The sequence below is a fragment of the Dromaius novaehollandiae genome, chromosome 5 (genome assembly GCF_036370855.1).
Source record: "Dromaius novaehollandiae isolate bDroNov1 chromosome 5, bDroNov1.hap1, whole genome shotgun sequence".
NCBI classification, from domain to species: domain Eukaryota; kingdom Metazoa; phylum Chordata; class Aves; order Casuariiformes; family Dromaiidae; genus Dromaius; species Dromaius novaehollandiae.
The window spans coordinates 45312566-45333969 of record NC_088102.1 but is presented as its reverse complement, the minus strand read 5'-3'; the positions used below and the strand labels follow the sequence as shown (position 1 = coordinate 45333969).

At 37.8% G+C, this 21404-nt stretch overlaps 1 protein-coding gene across 3 annotated transcripts in view; it reads left to right on the top strand.

Annotated features, from left to right (window-relative positions):
• CKAP5 (cytoskeleton associated protein 5) overlaps positions 1-21404 on the top strand; it is a 52474-nt gene that overhangs the window by 9503 nt on the left and 21567 nt on the right. For all 3 annotated transcript variants that reach the window (XM_026093158.2, XM_026093157.2, XM_064512681.1), the window contains exons 2-23: positions 311-402; positions 931-1124; positions 2239-2445; positions 4830-5001; positions 6156-6288; positions 6411-6514; positions 6881-6994; positions 7185-7289; positions 9708-9797; positions 9907-10071; positions 10911-11039; positions 11655-11837; positions 12814-12927; positions 14261-14371; positions 15673-15765; positions 16044-16229; positions 16678-16772; positions 18263-18320; positions 18406-18531; positions 18865-19001; positions 19169-19343; positions 19905-20018. In XM_026093158.2, the coding sequence (XP_025948943.1) occupies positions 346-402; positions 931-1124; positions 2239-2445; positions 4830-5001; positions 6156-6288; positions 6411-6514; positions 6881-6994; positions 7185-7289; positions 9708-9797; positions 9907-10071; positions 10911-11039; positions 11655-11837; positions 12814-12927; positions 14261-14371; positions 15673-15765; positions 16044-16229; positions 16678-16772; positions 18263-18320; positions 18406-18531; positions 18865-19001; positions 19169-19343; positions 19905-20018 (2862 nt within the window). In that variant the 5' untranslated portion in view covers positions 311-345. The remainder of the gene's footprint in view (positions 1-310; positions 403-930; positions 1125-2238; positions 2446-4829; positions 5002-6155; positions 6289-6410; positions 6515-6880; positions 6995-7184; positions 7290-9707; positions 9798-9906; positions 10072-10910; positions 11040-11654; positions 11838-12813; positions 12928-14260; positions 14372-15672; positions 15766-16043; positions 16230-16677; positions 16773-18262; positions 18321-18405; positions 18532-18864; positions 19002-19168; positions 19344-19904; positions 20019-21404) is intronic.

Below are 21404 nucleotides of genomic sequence, written 5' to 3'. Positions count from 1 at the left end.
CTTATCTTGGCTTACTCAAAATTCCACAGACTGAGACTTCTGGTGTCTGAAATATTACAACTTGCAGCACTCTCTAGTCTGTAATGGTTTCTGGTAGCCTTCCAAGGCTAACAAAGTAGTGGTCTAGTCTTAGTAGTACATATCTAAATATAATTACAAGTTGAGAGAGCGAGTTGCGGATTGACTGTAAGACTTGCTACAGGCTGCCTTTTCTTCTTTAGGAAGAAGCGTATTACAGGTAGTATATGCCTTTTTTTTTCTTTTCTTTTTTTCTTATCTCCTGGCTTTTAACTTGTCTCTATCTCCCTAGGAATTACTGTGATCATAGAGAGAACCTGAAGTACAATGGGGGACGACAGTGAGTGGATGAAACTGCCCATTGACCAGAAATGTGAACACAAGGTAGGAAATCTTATCTTTGGCTTGCTGCACCTACCTGCTGTGGCTTTCCTGCATCTGCTAATTGAACTGAAGTTAGGTAATCTTGGCAGTTGCACAGCATGGGTACAACAGGTCTGAAACTGTTTCAGCAGTGTAGAGTTGAATAACAGTTACTAAGTAGAATTTAGTTGCGTGATAATCTGTATGACCTAGAGTTGTGTGCTAAAAGATCAGTGCATTCATTCATGTGGAGAAGTTACTCATCTGTAGCTGAAACTATTGTTGAGCCCACACCTACTTGTCAGTGATTGCTGGAACTTATGAAGAGCAGTGGGGAAGTCTGGCATCTACCTATCCAGATCATTCCTGACAGAAGAAAAATGAATATTTTGTCCTATTTTCCCATTGTTCAGGGAGTCACTGAAGAGAAATCTTGTAGATGCCAGCTTACTGGAGTACACTTTCCACCAAGGTTGAAGTACTTTGTGAGATCGGTGTGTTAAAACTGTACCATGACGCCATTTAAACATCTTTGACTTCTGCTTCCAGTTGTGGAAAGCCAGACTAAATGGCTATGAAGAAGCCCTTAAGCTCTTCCAGAAGATAGATGATGAGAAGAGTCCCGAATGGTCGAAGTATCTTGGATTGATAAAGAAATTTGTGACAGACTCCAATGCAGTGGCTCAATTGAAAGGACTGGAAGCAGCGCTTGCTTATGTCGAAAATGCTCATGTAGCAGGGAAGTAAGTCACCTTTCCTTGCTGTTAGTATGCTGTTATAACAGTTTAATGCCTCTCTCTCAGGAAGGCTGCAGGTAAATACAGTGGTCCCTGACAGTTCTGGTGTTTAGTACTGAGAGAAGAATTTGCTTTCTCATCTAGAGAATTTGCTGAGTGTTGGGTTTTCCCTGTAGATGGTCTCCTTGTACATCTTAACTTGTCAGAAATTGTTTATGTAATGCCATACATTAAGAAGGTTCAAAGAAACTATTCAAGTCAGCAGTAAAGATTTCTGAAATGAAAAGAAAAAGTGAAGCAGTAAGTTGATGGGATAATTGCTCTGAACTGGAATCCCTCTTCTTGTTTGACTGAAAAAGTCTGTATGTACAGGGACCTTTTTTCTACCTGGGTGAATGAATGTACAGATCAGATATAAATTTCTCCCTGTAAATGAAATGTAACAATTCTTGTGTGGTGTTGCATCCAACTTAACCAGTCTGAATCTACATGGCTGCCAATTTCTTCTCTTCCTAGAATGTTTGTTAACATTTCACTGTCTTCTAGCCTGTGAAATAGCCTGTACTTCTGAAGGTGAAATAAGTGTCTAGTGGACCAGACTGGTGCTTAGGGTCACCTAGTTTAATATCGAATTTATTCATTTTATCAGGTCACTTAAACTAAGGTTTGTTTATTTGTTTGACATGGCTGTCAGACTTTAAAACAAACTCTGTGATTTAAGGATGAGGTAAATGATTTAGTTGACTGGAAGTTTTGAAATAGATATAAAACTGTGCCAAGATTATGTGCCTATGTTACTTAACTGTAATGTATGCAGTCTCAGGAAGTGGCACTTACTTGTGGACCAAAAAATGTACATTAATTAGTACCCTTTGAGAAAATGCATTGTCACTGTATGGTGTGGTCCAATATTAGAAACACACTAAATAGCACTCAGTCACCTCTTAGAAGATGATATTACTTTAGAGAGTATCCTGGATAGAATTTGGTCCCTATTAGGTGAAGCTATACTAAGTTTTCCTCCATGTTTCAGGTCTTGTATATGCTTTTCTCTGTGGATAATGGAGTAGGATATGTAATTCAGTTAACTGTGCTAAAAGTAACTCTCTCATTTTTTCAGGACAACAGGAGAAGTAGCTTCTGGAGTTGTAAATAAAGTGTTCAATCAGCCAAAAGCCAGAGCAAAAGAGCTGGGTCTAGATATATGTTTAATGTATATAGAAATTGAGAAAGGGGAGGCAGTGCAAGAAGAATTGCTAAAGGGTCTGGACAACAAAAACCCCAAAATCATAGTTGCATGTATAGAAACATTGAGGAAAGCACTAAGGTAAGCTTTTAGATTCCACTTCCCCTTCCCTAACCCCAGCGCTACACAATCTGATCTGTTGCGTAAGCCTTTTCAGTGGGCTCTCATTATCGTTGAATAGCATGCGTCTTTACTGAACTGATATTTTATAGCAACAGCAACCGTGAGAGACATCATGGATTTGTTGATGTGAGGGGTGCCTTTGTTATAAGGCTCATCTGGATCACTTGTTGTTGACAACTTTTTGCCAAACTTCCATTTTTAACAAAAATGGACCTCTGAAGGTGAAGGGCAGGGTTAACATGTCTATTTTAGACTGTAGAACTTCTCCTTTCAGCAGCTGAAATTGACTTGTAAAACTAAAACCTGTAGTCCTAATTTTAAAAACCTGGTGTTACTCACAGTTTTCCTTATGGATGTGAGCTTCTTCGGTTGGCTACATCATGTACAAAAATAAAAGAAAACTCATTGCACAGTAAGTTTATTTTAAGTCAGAACTGACAATGTCACTTTCCATTGTCTATATAAAACTTCCTTGGCAAAAAAGAGCTGATAATGCTCTCTAAAAATCAAATCTAATTAAAATTGGAAGTGGGTTGCAAGATTAGAATTGGAGCTTCTTTTTCATCCCACTTCGGGTATGTTTGCTGCCTTTGCAGGTTGAATGAAAAATGCTAGAAATAGATAATTTTGGTACTAAAGGCCAGAATATCTTTTTCCTGAAAAAATTAGTTCCTGTGAAAACTTTATGCATAATGATAGATGGAGAATATTTTACACTAGATAACTTTTAGTGAGTTGGGAGAAGCATGTGTATTGATGGTTCTTGTTAGCTAGTTGTTTCAGACTCTAGTAACAGAAGTCAAAATAAAAAAATTAGGCTTAGTGCAGGGCCTGTGCTACTATTAAGTGAAACTGCTGTCCCGCATTTAAGAATAGTATTTTAGCTATTTTAAATTGCCTTATCAAATCAAATGCCCTTTCGATAGTAAACGTAATTAAAAACCTACATAGTTTTCCTCAATATCTTTCAGCTAACTGCATCTAAAAAAGTTAAGTTCTCTCTGCCTATTTTTGTGTACAGTGAGATGACAAGATCAAATTTTTTTTCATGAGGCCCTATGGACTTAACCTGGAATTTCAGCTTTTGAGTTGTGTTGCTACCGAGATTTATCTTGTACATTGACTAACTTTCTTATCTGCATCAATAGCAAGATTTGTGTGTTGTGGCTAGGTTGGTAGCTTGAGTGTGTAACTAATTTAGCTTCTGATGTTCTTTGTCTTCTATTAAAGTTTCCATTTTTTGTTGTGGTGTTATATGAATTATGTAAGAATAAGACAATTTGATGAAGTCTGATGTTGCTTAAGCGTTTTTTCCTAATGTGCCCTTTTTTGAAAGGTATCTTAGGCCACACATGCATTCATATTCCGCATTTAAGTTGTGTTAACTCCAAGAATGTAGCCTCTTCTGCAGGTTTTGAATACTTAATGCTTCTCATAAAGTGGCCTTGGCAGTAAAACTTTTTAGGAAGCTAGATGTTTTAGTTCTTGAACAGTCATTTTTGCTAGCGCTTTCATGAAGAGGGAAGCGTTTCATTGGAGGGAAGCATGAAAAAAGTGAGAGTCAGAAATGTCAGTTAAAGGTTTCAAGGAAGAGAGAGAGAGTTCTGACTCAATATTTCATGGCTTCTGAGATGATGTAGATACGCTGCAGTAAATACTGTAGCAGCTAATGGAATTTTACTATGAGTGAAAAGAATGCTTTTGTGTTCTCCTTCAACAGTGTTTGAAAAATGAAATTTAATGTATTAAGTTCAACAGCATGCAGAATCTGCTGGTGGGGAAGGGTAATAGGCCTGGGGAGCTTCTTCTGTGTGTCCTTTCAGCAGCAGGTAGTTCAACATGTGTATTATCTGTGAAGATGACCCTGGTTCACTATAATTATGTGGTCCAACAAGTGGCAAAATGACTAATGCTTTTACTGCAGTTTGCCTCCAGGGATAGACAAAGGAGATTCTATTCTGAATTTAAAAAAAAAAAAAAGGAAAAAAAAAATAGGTCATATAAATTTCAGTCTAAGGGCATTTCCCACCCCTTCCTGCAAGGGAACAGTTTCAGGCTGCAGACTGGATCAGATTGCATTAGGTGCTCTGAAATAATTTCAGAGGACTGATTTTTGTTGTTTCGTGCTGGATGTGGAGGGTAACAGTTGTAGGTCAGATATTCTTTAAAATCATGCAACAGCTCTGAGTAGCCTGACAAAATAATGGAGGTGATAATAATTTGAGTATATGAGAGAATCCCTTATGTGTATTTCATAATTATGTTTAAATAAAATTAGCTTTTGGTGGTTCAGTCTGTTTGCTATTTAAGCACTGACGCTATTCCATGTTTCTAACTTTCAGTGAATTTGGTTCAAAAATAATCTCACTGAAGCCAGTCATTAAAGTATTGCCAAAACTTTTTGAATCTCGGGAAAAGGCTGTTCGAGATGAAGCCAAACTCCTTGCTGTGGAGATCTACCGGTGGATAAGGGATGCTCTGAGACCTCCATTACAGAACATAAATTCTGTTCAGGTAGGCAGAAGGAAGTTTGTATCGAGGCATTCAAGAGAGGACTCCTATGTGTACCCCCAATCACCCTTGCCAATCCTGTGTGGGTGGCCTTGTTAAAGTTAGACTTTTTCATTAACAGTGGCATTATTTTTAGCTTCTGTAACGTTTACTTAAAATGTTGATCCCTCTTTGTTATTTGTAGAGAAATCATGACAATGTTTTGTTGCTCTGATTATGTATGAAGTTTGGGGGTGGGGGGCGGGAACCATCATACTGGAACTGAGGAGGTGAATTTGGAGATGTAGAACAGCATTGCTTGAAGATATAACCCCAGGACAGTTACCCTTATAAAAGACCCCTGCAGTGAAAGTACTCAGATCCATCATTTTCCTTTTCTATTTTTTTTCCTTACGTTATCATTTCTTTACAGCCCTTCAGATTTGTTCTAGTGCTCAGGATATGATTGTTTCAGTTCAGGAAGTGGCCTTACATTACGATAGATAGCATGTTATTGGAGAAAAAACTTCCATTATTTTAAAACTTCGTAAATTATTTATGCAACTTGACCTTCTCTCCCACCCACTTGAGTTGACTGTGTTCAGGTATAAAAGAGTAATTTTACTCATGTTATTTAAAAACAAACAAACCAACCCACCCAAAGCTGCATGGTGGGGAGCGTGGATGTGTGGTGTTCTGTTTGTGTTTTTGTTTTTTACAACTGACCTTTGGCTGTCTGATCAAACTTGGCTGAACATGTTTATTTCATCTTAGTGCTACTCTCTGACGATAGCATGGCTGTGACATAAAGAACTTCCTTCATGCTCAGCCGTTCTTATTTTAACCTTCTACAGAGGACGCACAACATTCTGACTGTTCTGCAGTTTGTTTTTATGCGAATGTTTTGTAGTTAATATTTATTTTTTCTTGATGACATTCTGTTATGTGAATGCACTTTACTGTTCAGTGTTATGTGAACATACTTGTGAGTATCTGAGCCATGAATGTGGTCGTTTCTTTGGTGGCAGGACAAATAGAGAGTAATATTTCAAGTGAACTTGAAAGATAGTACTATTGGTCTTTCAGATGGAAAAATCCCTTTGCTTTCCATGAAGGTTTGTTTGTCTGGATTATGTGAAAAATGTATCTGATGTGGTGATTTCATTTCCCTTTGGCAGCTAAAAGAACTGGAGGAAGAATGGGTCAAACTACCATCGGCTGCTCCTAAGCAGACCAGATTCTTGCGTTCCCAGCAAGAGTTGAAAGCAAAGTTTGAGCAGCAGCAGGCAGTTGGAGGAGATGCAGATGGAGGTAACTTGTTTCATCTCTGAACTCCATTGGAAAAAATATTGCTGGTGTATGATTTGTGAAGGAATGCATTAAATCACTTATGCAAGTCACTCTGCTTACGTTTGCCTGTCTTCTGGTTGCAGGAGGTGATGATGGGGATGAGGCAGTGCCGCAAGTAGATGCATATGAGTTGCTTGAAGCTGTAGAAATTCTTTCCAAGCTTCCCAAAGACTTCTATGATAAAATAGTAAGCATAAACTTATGCTACCAGTTAATTCTATGGTGTGTGGAGCTAATGAATTTTAAGGCTGACTTGCATTCTGCAACATAAGCTATACTGCTATATGGATAATAACAGACTAGTGTAAGCAAAGCGTAGGTAATCGTAAAAAGGTCACAGTTTGATTTACCAGCAAGTAAAGCTGTAATTTTAAGAAGCAGAGATGTGTCTTGGGAAAGGATTGTATTTCACATTGCATTGCAGTTGTTGATGTTGAACCACAGGGAGGCTTTCTTGAGACAGAATTGAGCTTTGAAGTACATGGTTTGTAGCAAGTACGTTTCTCTAGAATTGTTTGCATTTATAAGTTAATGTAAATGATCTGCTCTGCAGGAAGCAAAAAAGTGGCAAGAGAGGAAAGAAGCTCTGGAAGCTGTTGAAATGCTGGTGAAAAATCCCAAATTGGAAGCAGGAGACTATGCGGACTTGGTGAAAGTTCTCAAAAAGGTAATAAACAAAACCCGGAACATATGTCATTTAGTATTATTTTGCAATTTATTTGTATTATATTTAAAGTTCTAGTCCAGATAATACTCTGGAAATAACGCAGTCTGTGGCCTATTAACTATACTAAGAAATTCTTCCAAGTCTTTGAAACTTGGCTGTTCAGCCTCTATCATTGCTTTATTTTCTGCAGGTTGTTGGAAAAGATACAAATGTTATGTTAGTTGCTTTGGCTGCCAAATGCCTTGCTGGACTAGCTACTGGCCTCCGAAAGAAATTTGGACAATATGCAGGACATGTAAGTAAGAGTATGTACTTTTTCCTGTTTCTCCTTGATGCTGGACACCAGTAAAGACCCTGGCTTTATTGTTTGACTATCAGGCCTTGGTATCAAAGGTAGTCTTTACACTATTATGAAAGCTTACCTACCCCTTAGTGGAGTAAGCAGTGAAGTATTTGCCAAGATATCTTGCAGCATTAAGTTAAAAGCACCTTGTTTGTGCTGTTTGTTCACATTTAGCAACACAAAGCTTACTATTGCAATGATTTTTTTTGTGTGTGTGTGTGTGTGTGTGTGTACTAAGATAACTCTACCATGAAATGCACTTTATTTACATTACCTCATCCTGGAGATACACCCACAGAAATGCATTTGTAGCCCACAGTGGAAAAATAGCTTTTGAGCCTGAATTCTGCTTAGCAGTTCTGTGGTTTTTTCTTCTTTTTTGTCTGTTTTCAGTAGCCGAACTATTGATATTTTTAGTACCAAAGTGTTCTAGTTATGTTCTTCTCCATTCTCCTTCCGTGCTCTTCTGTCACCAATGACATATTAGAGAATATGGGCAAGTTTAACTGATCTTTGGAAAGAAAGGGAGCTTTTAGTTAATTGCAGTTACCTTCTTTGTTTCTCAGATCCCCTGTTGTTGTGTTCTTTAAGCTGCTTAACCGTAATTTTTCTTGTGATGAGCAAGAGGGAGCTGGAGGTAGAGCTTAGAGGCAGAGTACTAATGTGCATGACTGCCATTGCATTGTATTTTATAACAAGTTGGAAAGGTACCAATTCTCACTGCTTCAGAAACATTCAAGTCTACTGAATTCTGATTGAACAACAGTTTGGACAAAGTCTCTTTCATTTGAAAACTGGCTGTAGTTATAAGAAGCATTATTACATGTGTTTACACTGGGTTTGTGTTTTAAAAGTTAACCCTCATAGCTACTGAATTAGTGTTGAAATAGCCGAGCTTCTGAAGTAAAGGTATAGCTCCATGGTTGCAGAGCAATGGAGATGAGAAAGTTGTGGGGTGGCTTTTTTTTTTTTTTTGTTTGTTTGGTTTTTTTAAACTCTGGTAACCTTGAATTGCATAATCTCAGTACTTGTTTTGCCAGTTGATTTGGGTTGTTTGCAAGTCAAGTTTTTATTTACTAGTGAGGTAGGTGTAAGACTCTTCCTGAGAAGAGGCATTTGAAGTATTCATAAAATAAAGCTATTGCTAGTATTATTGTGTATAGTTTAAAGTATACCAGAGTTAAATACAGGACTGTTCCTTCCTTTACTGAAACTAACAACTGCAGGACTGTATTTAGCAGTACAGGACAGCTCTTCTAATACTCTTTTTAAATATTTATGAAGCTGAAGGAATTCAGATTTGACTACAGTAGCATGTATGCAGATCTGTGGTATCACATTCTGTATTGAAGTTTTTGGAGAGCTAAAGGCTCTGTGAACGGTAACTTGCAAGCTCTGGCCCAGCAAAGGTTATAGGCTGAGCCCAAGTCACTTTGTCACAGTGAGTTGAGATCTCATAGTCAACTTGTGAGTAGAAAATGTTATCTCTGGATAATGTATTTTGCATTATGTAAGAGCTTATCACTTCTTCAAGGAATCTGACAGCTCCTAAATTATGGACTGCATTATGTTTGCAAAATCTTCAAAATAGCTTGCTTTCCACAGCAAAAAACTCAGCCTGTCTTTGGCTCAACGTTTCAATGTCTGTCTGACAAAAATTCTTATTGTTATAGTACTAAGCATGTAGGTTACAGCAATGATGGTTAGGTGGAACTACTAATATTACTGGTGCATGAGAATGTCAGCTGATCTGTTACAGCAGTGGCTGACTGAGCAGCTATATTGAATATAAATTGCTGTGAAATTCAAGCATGGCATGGGGTAATGTCAGGTCTGCTTTTTCAGATTGGTACATCTATAAAGTATTGTCCTAAGAAGGATTCAGGTTGCTTTACAACCATGATCTTGTCAGCTCTGAGCCAAACAAGAGTGTCTTAATGATCTGTCAGGAAGCTGGGAGAGAGGGGGCAGGTTATATACCTCCTTGGATCCTTATAGCACAAGTGCACAGCACTCTGTACTGTGGAATTATTTAACTTCTATTCTATTGCTTTGTGTTCCAAACTGGTAGATCCAGAGTATTCATCTGGAATTATGTGAACTTGTATATTTGGCTTTTGATTAGCTTTACTGTGAAATTGCTTAAAAAGTGTATTTGTTAATAGGTTGACTGAAACTAATGTAATATTGGAGATCAGCTGGAACAGGCTGGTTCATACTGCTGTTGTGTATTCCTGGAGGGAGCAGAAGAGATGTTATTTGGATTACTTATTTGTTTACACAATATCAGGGAGTAAACTGTCAAGCTTTCCAATTATATTAGTGAAGAATGGTTTGACAACTGCCTCCCCATTTCTTTGTCTTCTACAGGTTGTCCCAACAATCTTGGAGAAATTTAAAGAGAAGAAGCCTCAGGTAGTGCAGGCATTGCAGGAGGCCATAGATGCAATCTTTCTTACGGTAAGTAAGAAAGTGACAGTTTTCCCGTCGTCTCAGAATTGCTCTCTAATTTTGATCTGCTGTTCTTTTCCTTTACCAAGACTAATAAATCCTTTATCCAACATTGTAGACCACACTGCAGAATATAAGTGAAGATGTGTTAGCAGTGATGGACAACAAAAACCCAACGATTAAACAGCAAACATCCCTTTTCATTGCAAGAAGCTTTCGTCACTGCACACCTTCTACTCTGCCAAAAAGCCTGTTAAAACCCTTCTGTGCTGCACTTCTCAAGGTAAAGCAGGAGGGGCTGGTACTTTTCTAGCACTGACTTACGCAGTACTGTTACAAAGCATTGGATTGGTTTGGGAGAAAGAGCCTTCTGATAGTGAAAGGAATAATGAGTTGTGCTGTGTTACCTGTGTCTCATGCATCAGCGTCTGTTTTGAGTGATGTTAGACTTGAAGATGACTGTCAGTCATGGAAATAGTTGAGTCTCCTCCCTCAGCTATCCCTGAAAACTGAAGACTCACTAAGTTTGTAATAGGCTAAGGCAGTGATTTGTAAGGATTAAACTTTTGGAGGTTGTATCACTTCTTGCAGACACTGCAACATTGCAATAAAAGTTTGCTAGCAGATAATTTACCATGAATAAAAGGATCATCACTGGTTTTATGAACTGCAAGTACATGACAGCATTTATCATTGTAAGCCGTAGTAATGTTTACTTCTTTTGTTACAAAATAGCCCTTTGCTTCTTATGGGAAATTTCTCTGGCTTCAAAAATGGAGTTTTGAAAAGGATTGCAGAACTTTAAACTTCCATGATATTGCAGTATCTCTTTCTTAAAGCATGAGTATTTGTCTTTTCCTTGTATGAAAGATCCAAATACGGGAAACTGACTGTATCTGGAAAATAGTAGAATTGGTCAGACCTAAGTGTGAAGGAAAACAGGTGTGGCGAAATAACCTTTTTCTTCCTGCAGTGGAATATTAAGGATTATTTTGTTGTAGCTGTACATTTGAGAAAGGAGAAAAAAAGAGAGAGAGTAAAAGATCTTTATACTGAAAATTGATTTAAAATCTCAACTAGATGTGAGCTGCAGGTTGTGTGATGGAAGTTCTTTCTCTGCAGCATATCAATGATTCTGCCCCTGAAGTAAGAGATGCTGGATTTGAAGCATTAGGCACAGCCTTGAAAGTGGCTGGAGAGAAAGCCGTGAACCCTTTTCTGGCAGATGTAGACAAACTAAAACTTGATCGGGTGAGTTTGTTATAAATGCTGTAATGCTGCAGTCTAATGTAAAGTGTCTGTCTTCAAGGCTGCGTTTTCTGTGATTTTGAAATGAAGACACCCCCCCACCCCACCCCCCAAAAAAAAAAAAAAAATTCTTTCTCTGTCTGAATCAAAATGTGTAGGGATTTAGGTCACAACCAAATGGCCAAATTCTATATTTTGAGATAGGATTTGATATTTAAGATTTAATTTCCAACACTGAGTTTTCATGTTTGTGTATATGCTGATGAGTTTGTTTACTGGATTATGTTAATGTGCTAAGAATTGGTCTTTAGAGCATCCATAAATATCTTAGGGGTTTGGGGTGAGGTTGCCTTAATGATTTCTCTGTGTGTAAATGCACTTCATTTTGAACTAGGAAAATGACTATAGCAATACAGTGACAGCTATTGCCATTGGCTGGAAGTAATGCAGGATGATAAAATTTTGTCAGCTAAACAGCTTAAAACTTTATACATTTTCTCTAGAATAGTAAAAATGGAACCACAGTTGAAGTGGTGATAAACTATGTATACATCCAGTTGTGGAAGCTAAAACTAGCTGCTTTCCCTCTCCCCCTGCCCCCCAACTCCTGTTTGTCAGATTAAAGAATGTGCTGAAAAGGTGGAGCTGGTTTATGGTAAAAAGACAGGAGGAACAGCTGATAAAAAAGAAGGCAAGCCTGCTACTGGAAAGGCCCCTGTTCTCTCAGGGGCTGCTGGAGATAAAGAAACAAAAGATGCAGCAGCCAAACCAGGGCCACTGAAAAAAGCACCTGCTGTGAAGGTAAGAGTGATTGTCAAGAGGTTGTCTGACAAGTGGTTGCATAGAATAGTTATTTCTGGAAGATCAAAGCTTGTCTGTCTAGGAATCACTATGATTGATCTGTTCTTCTGTAGTAGTAGTTGAGCCCAGCAACAAAAAGAACCTGGGGCTTTATCGGAAAGTACTTGATGAAATCTCAGTTTTTGTCATCTAAACTGTTTTGTTGCTATGCTTAATACCAAGTTTTGATACTGAAATACTGATGGACTGTTGGAGGTCTTCAGAGGAAGTTCAGATATGCTAACAGTAATGTCCTTTGAAATGATACAGTAGTATTTCAATGAACTTTTCCTCTGTTTTAAATAGCAAGACCACTATGTATGTGTTGAGTATTTTCTGCAGTGCTGTTTTAGTTTGCTACCATAAATTGTTTAAGCCACTAGCTTGTATTATTTTAAAATGATTGTTTGGATTCAAGAAATTGACCTAGGCAGTACTATAGATGGTCTTTGTAATACCCTTTTTTTTTTCCCTCCCCTGACTAGGGAAAAACAGCTGCAAAACCTAGTAGTGAATAGTAGAATGGATATTATTATTATTTTTTTAACAATCTACTTATACTCTGGGACCTCTCTTTCCAGGCTGCCAGTCACAAGTTTAATATGCAATCAATATCTAAAGGAAATTGCATGAATGAACTTATTTCCTGAACCTTCCTAAATACATACATTCTTCCCCTTTTCATCTCATTGTCCTGCATGTCCTGTTACTGTACCTGGTTTCTAAAATCTAGTAGTCTGAAAGCAAAGTATGAGTTAAATAAGTCATTGCAGAAGATTACTACTTTGCCTGAGGTAACTATGGTACAAGAGAGAAGTCTACCAAATGTATCTTTTGATATTGTCATGTAGAAATGTGGAAAAATAACAATTCTTTTGATATCTGGTGAACTTATAGGCCGGTTTGATCCTGGCTGACTTGTCTGTTTCCTTTCCAGTCTGGGGGCCCACCCAAGAAAGGCAAACCAGCTGCAGCTGCTGGTATGGGAGGTGCTGGGGCTAAAGGCAAGAAGGGTCCTGAGACCAAAGAGATATTTGAATCAGAGCTCTCAGTAAGTATTCTGGTATTTTATGAAATAAGGAGTGCTGCATGTAAGTAGCTTTAGTTATTCAGTTATCGAACTATTACAGATTTCCCTTCCCCCCCCCCCCCCCCACTAAAATTGGTATATTTATGATACAAGGTAAACCAATGCATTTAAATAAAGAATAGCTGATAAACTTGATTTTGGAGATAGTCTGGTAAATACACCTGTTCTTCAGGTGTTGTCTGTACCAGACCATATAAGACAGTAAACAATAAATCATGCAAATGTATTGGGAATTGTCATCTTGTCTCTGAACTAGCAAGAGGTGGAGAAAGTTAGTTTAAATGTAGTTCAGAATGCATGACTTGCTGTGGGTGTCTGGTATTAAAAGCCTGAAAATACAGTATTGTGGAGTTTACTTTGAAATCTAAAGTAGAATACATTAATCATTGAACTAGTATGAGCCTCTCCCATGCTGTTCAGATTAAGTTACACTTCAGAAAAACATTTGAATTCCGCATGTTAGTTGAGCCATGCATCTGGCTTATGCGTATGGATTAGACACTTGTAGGTTTCTACCTTTTTCCTCTATCCTCTTGGTATGGAACCAAGTAAGTGAAGCTATCTGTGGGTCTGTCACAAAAAGCTATTCAAGTTTTGACTATTCCCTTGCTAGGTCTATCTGTAAATATTTTGGATTGCCAATTGTATTTAAAGTATCTCTTAATATTAACTAGATACTTAATGGAAAGTATTCATATCTCTATACAGTGGAGAATGAATATACAGTCCCTGAGGGTGATACAGACACTAGTGAAACAAGGGAAGCTTTCATAAGGTTTCATTTACTAAAACAGCTTCAGTTCTTCATTTCTTTTAAGTAAATACAGAAGATAAAGAGAAGACATAGCATAGCTCCCTTACCAACCTCTGATTCATTGCTGTGAATACTTTTCATATAAATTTCATAAAAATTTGATATTTATAAATTATTTTATATATCATATAAAATTGTCATGCAAATTTTCATCTACTCTTGCTTAATTCTGATCGTAGATAACGGCTGCCCAGTATTATTTTAGACTGTCTGTATAATGTAACTGGTCATACTTGTCGAGATAATTTCTGGCACAGTGTCCTTTTGTATGATTTAATAGTAGCAACTTCTCAAATTTATAAACTAACTCATACAAAAACTTTCAACCTACAGCACAAAAATCTTCATCCGATGGGTTCACTTGTATTTTGTAAACACGCCACAGGAAAGGGTCGTTTCAGCTTATCATCTGTCCTTAAGGCTGCTGCATCTGACCAAGGGAACCTTCAGGGTGTTAACCTTGTTCTGCTCTGTCTGCAGATAGAAGTGTGTGAAGAGAAAGCTGCTGCTGTCCTCCCAGCTTCTTGCATCCAGCAGTTGGACAGTGGTAACTGGAAAGAAAGGCTTGCCTGCATGGAGGAGTTTCAGAAGGTAATCTTTTAAAAGACATACCAATATAGAGGTATGTCAGCAAACCCCTTCAATAGGGTTAAACAATACTTGCAAAATAAATGTGGCTTATGTGGTTTTAAGCCAGCTCTTATTCCATGAAGACAGTGGAATTAGTCTTTTAGTTTAGTACAGGTAATTATATTTTTTTGTCTAATGTACTTGCATGTGAATTGAGGAGGCATGGAGGTCTCTCTAAAACATTGTCAGTAATTCTAAAACTTAGTGCCAAAGCTGACTAGGTCAAAACAAAAAAGTGTGTGGGTTTTTTTGTTTGTTTTGTTTTGTTTTGAATGAACTGGGCAAAAATATTTGTAAGCAAGGCCATGCTGGTTCCATGTTAGGCAGCAATTGATACAATACTAAAATTTCAGTTCTGACTGAATGCAAGGCGTCTATCTTCACAGCTGGTAATGAGTGCTTCAGTGTTAGTAGTGCATCATGTGTCACAAACAACTTAAGCATCATGAATCATAAGCAACTGTAACGTCAAGCCTGGCTTTCTTCCCATAGTGTGTGTTATAAGACCTTTGAGAGTTCACATTCAAAAATGCATCAACTCCAGATGTACAAATAGTTCCAAACACTGCCTTACAGTTGCTATTGAGTTTTAATATTTAGTAAAAAAAGGCAACTAATTGAAATCATGTTTCTTATACCATGACTGACTGCATTGAAATGCTGATGCAGAAGCCAGAATAGCCTTACATAAATATAAAGATGTTATGGTTTCACTGGAATGCACATTTTTTGGAATGCAAAAATCTAACAAAGCAAAAAAGATAATTTGGTAACAGAGATCAAGCCTGAATGTCATATAGTCAGCATTCCAGTGTGAAAGTGTCCAGTAGACTGTCTCTTGTTTTAAAAAATGGCTACTTCAACTTTTTTTAGGTAAGTTTTAAACTTCTAGGGCTGGAATGAGCAATGGTTGTTTTGAAAGTACACTTCTTGATGAATAGATAAAACTAGCAATGTGAATGGCTTTCCTTAAATGTTGGCCCAGTACCTGTAAAATGGGCTACTTATTTAAAAAAAGAAAAAAAAAAAAAAAAAAGGGGGGGTGGGGGGCAGAATCTTGCAGTAAGGCTCTTCAGATAAATTCTTACTGTGCTCAGAATTTCACTGTGTGGTCATGGGTCTAAATCATTGTGCCATTTTGTTCAGTATTAAGAATATATTTACAGGACACTTGAGGTAATTTTTATTTGGTTGGTGGGATGTTTGTTTTTATTTTCTGTACAGTTCGTGAACTACTGGCTAACTTAATGTTTATCCTTAAGACTGTAGAGCTGATGGAGAGAAGTGAAATGCCTTGCCAGGCTCTAGTAAGAATGCTCGCCAAGAAACCTGGTTGGAAGGAAACCAATTTTCAGGTAATGCATTATCCTTCAGTAACTAACAGTCCATTTGTGTTACTTAAACTGTTTCTCCAACTGAAAAACCACAGTTGCATATATATCACTGCTAGCAGTCCTAGCACAGTGACCACAGCTGTATCTGTAGTCAATTGCAACATAAATTCTGAAATTAGTTTTTATTTCTGCTTAGAGTTAAGACACCATTTGAAGAAAAAAAATATATTAAAACGTGAGTAACTTCCTTGCTGTTGTTTGTGATGTTACATAACAAATATGTTACTTGTTTCTTCCAGGTGATGCAGATGAAACTTCACATAGTTGCATTGATTGCACAAAAAGGAAACTTCTCCAAAACATCAGCACAAATTGTGCTGGATGGTCTTGTAGACAAGGTTGGTGATGTGAAATGTGGGAGTAATGCAAAAGAAGCCATGACAGCAATAGCAGAGGCATGTCAGTTGCCATGGACTGCTGAACAGGTGAATAAATGGGAGCAATGTTCTTCCAGTACACAAAGACAGAAATATTATATAGGGTGTTCTCCAAGTCTGAGCAATAAATCCTCAACCTTTAGTTTTCTATGTTGGCTAAAACAGCAATTTGCTTGCTCTCAAGATATCTCTTGAGGCAGAAGTTACATACTAGTTACTCCAAAAGAGGAGAAGAGGAGCAATAGGTCAGTGACTTGCTGAAATATTTCCAAAGCAGGTAAACATCTGTCACACTGGTATCTCTGGCTGCCTTTTACTACTTCAGTTGCAATTGTATTCTGTTACCATGGGATAACAAATTTTTCCTTGCATATTATTCCAGCTGTATTTGTTTAATTGTACTGCTGTGTCTGAGCAGGTGTTTTCCTTCCTCTATTACAGTCCTTTGTCATCTGGTCTGCTGGTGAAAATTCACACTTACTCTCTTCTGTTCCAGGTTGTGGCTATGGCTTTCTCTCAAAAGAATCCTAAAAACCAGTCAGAAACTTTGAACTGGCTCTCAAATGCAATTAAAGAGTTTGGCTTTTCTGGGTAAGCCTTTTGAGTAAATTGCCAAGAGAAACTTGAATGAAAATGTTTCTAATGTAGGACACAATCTGTTCTTCTGTGTCAAATTGGTCTTGAAGAGTACAACTGCAAGTGTTTCTGAACTTTCGTTCCTAAAACTCTGATGTTAGCCCTTTTAGGTGTTCTTCTAGGTGTTAACATGTAAACAAAAGTATTGACATTAGTAATAGGATTTTGTATCTATTATTACATTACTACTAGATGCTTTATTCATCGCTATGCCTTCTCTGAACAGCGTTATACTTTGTCCATCCCACTCCTGTTGCATATAAATAACTGCAGTATTGCACATCTATTATTCTACTTGGATACGCTTGCACCCTGGTGAATCATTATATTTTTATGGTTAAAAACAAAGCGAAACATACACACACCCAGAAGAGTACATACCAGCATGCTTATTCTTTTAGGGAGAGATTTTGAGGCTGATAATGGGATGATGTCTTAGCTAACAAAATGGCCATTGTTGCATCTGGAGCTATGAGGGGAGGAAAAAAAGGTGCTCCTTGTTGGAACCAAGATAGCGTTCTTCGATTTTTTTTTTTTTTTTTTTTTTTTTCCCCCAAAGCAACAGTATCTTAACCGTGATTAAGCATATGTGATACACTAATGTATAGTTTACTCATGAGAATAACATTTCTGAGTAGTAAAGTCTTTAAATACTAATTCCTTTGACTACTTGGGCAGTTACTATGCCTGTTGGAGTTGTTTTGCTGTTGTTAAATGGGTGGTCATATTGCTGAAGTCTAGTAAATAAGCTCTTCTTCAGTGACGTTTTACATGTTAATGTAAATTTCCAAAAAGTGTGTATTTCCACCAAGGTCACTGTCATCTTGTGTGGATGTGTTACTAGAACAGCAGTGTTTTGGGGCTGTGCTCATCTTTTCTTGTTGTGCAGGGACACAAAGGAAGCTTCCATGACTGCCCACCTGTTTTCTCTTGTACTGAATTCTGAGGTGATACAGGAGATTCAGTAATAACTTTCATATTCTTGTCTTTTAACTTGGTCTTTGAAGAAACTTGTGCCTTCTTCTGGGAGATCCTGATGCAGATTAACAAAGAAGTGTATCTTTTATTATATAGCTCTGTGATAAGTGCCTAAAATGATATTAGGTTCATCCCTCAAGATTTGAGTCCTAGCAATCATGTGAGTGAGGTAGAATAAGAAACTTTTCAGCCAAGTACTAGCAGTCTTTGATGTAAACTATCATATGTTTCCTGGATTTTCATTGTAGGTTGTTCCCCAAAACTGATCTTTCTGTAGTTATTTAAATAGCTACCATCTACACTGTATCTGTGGTATTATTTTACAAGTGCTAGTACCTACTGCTTTGAGGTTGTTTGTATGAATCTGTTTATTCTTATTGCGATATTTTTCTCATGTTAATGCTTCCTGCATTGCATTTCATGGAGATGTCTCTTTTTTCTTTTTTTCTCCCTCCTCTCCTCTGTAGACTGAATGTCAAAGCTTTCATCAGTAACGTGAAGACAGCTCTTGCTGCCACTAATCCAGTGAGTAAATTGAGGATTTTAGTCCTGAATTTTTATCAGTCCTTAATCTGAAGACTAATAAGTGCTTTTGTTTCCTTTCTGGCAGGCTGTAAGGACCTCTGCTATTACCTTGCTGGGAGTCATGTATCTTTATGTGGGGCCTCCTTTGCGAATGTTTTTTGAGGATGAGAAGCCAGCCCTTCTGTCTCAGATAGATGCCGAATTTGAAAAGGTAAGAAGTACAGTAGTCTTGAAACCAAGTATCACTTACACTATGTGGAAACTTCAGTAGCTGGAATCTGTAGTAAAATTTTAGTCTAAACTGTATTTTTGTAAGTGAAGTAGACTTTGGAAGGCTACTCACTGAAGTAGGTACAAATTCATATATATCTATATCAATAGTCACTTTTTTCATGATAATCTTCAACAAGTTTCAGTTCTTTTGGAGTAATGTTTTAAAAGTCCATTGCCCTGTGATAGCATATTTATATTGTGCAAGTGTCATTATTTTTTTTAGTGTCAAATGAATGCCTTAACTATGTTTCTGATTTTGTATTGCTTGCAGATGCAAGGGCAGACAGCACCAGCCCCAACTCGTGGCATTATTAGGCACAGTGGGGGCAGTGGGGATGATGGTGAGGAAGAAGAACAGGAGGATGTAGGGAATGATGTTGTGGACCTCTTGCCAAGAACAGATATTGGGTAGGTTTGGATTCTACAAACTGAAGACATGCTTCTGGTGCAACATATAACCCCAAACTGTATTTATAAGCACTTCCTCTTTGCCGAAATCGGTGTTGTTAAAGCATGCCTCAGATACTAAAAGACACAAAAGTAGGAAAATGGATTATTTGCCTTTCTTCTTTCAGTGATAAGATCACCGCTGAACTGGTGTCTAAAATTGGGGACAAAAACTGGAAGATCCGGAAGGAAGGTCTTGATGAAGTGACAAGCATCATTAATGATGCTAAGTTCATACAGCCAAACATAGGAGAACTTCCAGGTGCTTTGAAGAGTCGTCTGAATGACTCCAATAAAATCTTGGTATGTTACTCAAAATCCTATTTCAGTCACTTTCAGTTTAGAACTGAAGGTGAGATATTTCTGAGTTCCAAATCTTGCTTATGACTCACATCCATTGTTAGCTGAAGTATCTATGTCTTGAAATCAACAGTTTGAAGCCAGTGAACTGTGTTTCCAGACTGCATGCTTGCATGCTTTTCATGAAAGTTTGCTGTTGGGTTGTAAAAATGCCTTCACAAAAGGGTAGTCAGCTTCTGTACTCTAAATGTAATGTAATCAAATCTAAAAAAAACCAAACAACCACCTCCCCAAACTTGAATAGTTGCTCTGCTTGTGGCAAAAGTGGTATGAGTCCTTTTTTGAAAATATTTTTAATTGACCTTAATTTGAATCCACTTTTAACATGGAGAAATGCATTTTGTCTGTGTGATGAATTCAAGGTCTGGAATAGATATCATTGAGCAGGCATTCTAAAGTAAAAACCTAAACATACAACAGTGTTGCTTTTCCCCATGTGACTTGGAGCTTTGAGCACGTGATTTTTAAGAGTAGTTTATTCAAAATCTTTTTATTTATGTGCAGGTGCAACAAACACTGAGCATTCTCCAGCAACTAGCAACAGCAATGGGCCCAAATATCAAACAGCATGTGAAAAATCTGGGTATTCCCATCATCACAGTCCTTGGGGATAGTAAGGTAGGACACTAATAAAAGCCTTTCCTTTTTGCAGTTTGCTGTCTGAGCTACGCCTGAGAATAAGTATCACTGTTTGGGCTTGCTTTCGAGAGGTGGATGGTAGATAAAACTTCTTTGGAAGCTTACAAAACTTCTCCAGAAAAGTTCTTACCTGAATAACAGCTTGTTATCCAAATATTAATGTGTGCCTGAGTGTATATTCTGCTTGACGTATGCTCTCTTGCTTGTAAATAAACCCAGTCAATGTCCTAATTTAGCTTTTAGCTGAAAAATGGTGACACTCTGCATAAATCTAATGCCAAAAGTGCACCACTTCACAAACTAACTTGATTTACTTGGTAAATTTTCTTGTAAAACTTTTATTCTTTTGGTGTGTAAATGTGGATACCAGCGTACATTTGCAGATTGTCCTTACGCCTGCGTCAACATGTAGGAAACTTTCAAACTGTAGGTAGAAATGTGGTGCTGAGAGAAGAACTGCCACCAAAGTTTGTATAATATTGGTGTTGATCTTGCCAAGATACTTTGTCAAAATCAAAGCTAGGACCATCAGAAGGAGAGCTGTCTGAAGCAGGGGGAAAGAGGCTTGGGCAGATGCTTGTGTCTTGTGCCAGAAGTTACAGGCAATTATCAGAGATGGCATATTTCAGATATCTGTATCTGAACATGAGTAGGAAGAACAGGCAACAGGTGAACACACTCGGGCTGAAAGTCCTGCTGACATCAGAAGCTGCCATTTGGAAAGCTGACTAAGGTGTGTGTCAAAAACTAGATGTCTACCGTGATGTTTTTTGTTGCTGGTGTCCATAGGGGGGAGAGAAAGATGCTTGACACTATAATTTCATAAGTCTGCATTGCCATACAGGTTGAGAAAGAATTGTCCTGTCTGTCCCTCCCCTCAATTCAGTTTTGCAGTGGAGTTACTAAGAGATTAAAAGGGGTTCTGTTGGAGGCCAAAGCTCATGCAACATGAACTAGTATTGGTCCAGCAAGGCAGCTTCTGAGCCACTGTGTGTTCACAAATGTGTCAGGTTTTTTTCCCTCCCAGATTTGATGGAGCTTCTCATCAGTATCCAGGAAACAAACTACTCCTGTGCTTCAGTATCATGGGGCTGCCTCCTGATAAGGACTGTGTATATCCAAAAGCAAGAAAAGCCAGCTTCTAGCTTACAAGCTGTGATTTTCATAAGCCCATTAATGAAAAATCAAAATGCATTATACTTTAGCAACAAGATGTGTTGATTTTAAGTGCACATCATCAATATATGCATGCTGTGCTAGCACTTAATGTGTTTATATTTCTGGTATTTGCAGTGTATGCATTGTCTGTTTTCTGACTTTTTGTTGAAGGGGCAAAACCTCAAGTTATCCTACATAAGGACTTCA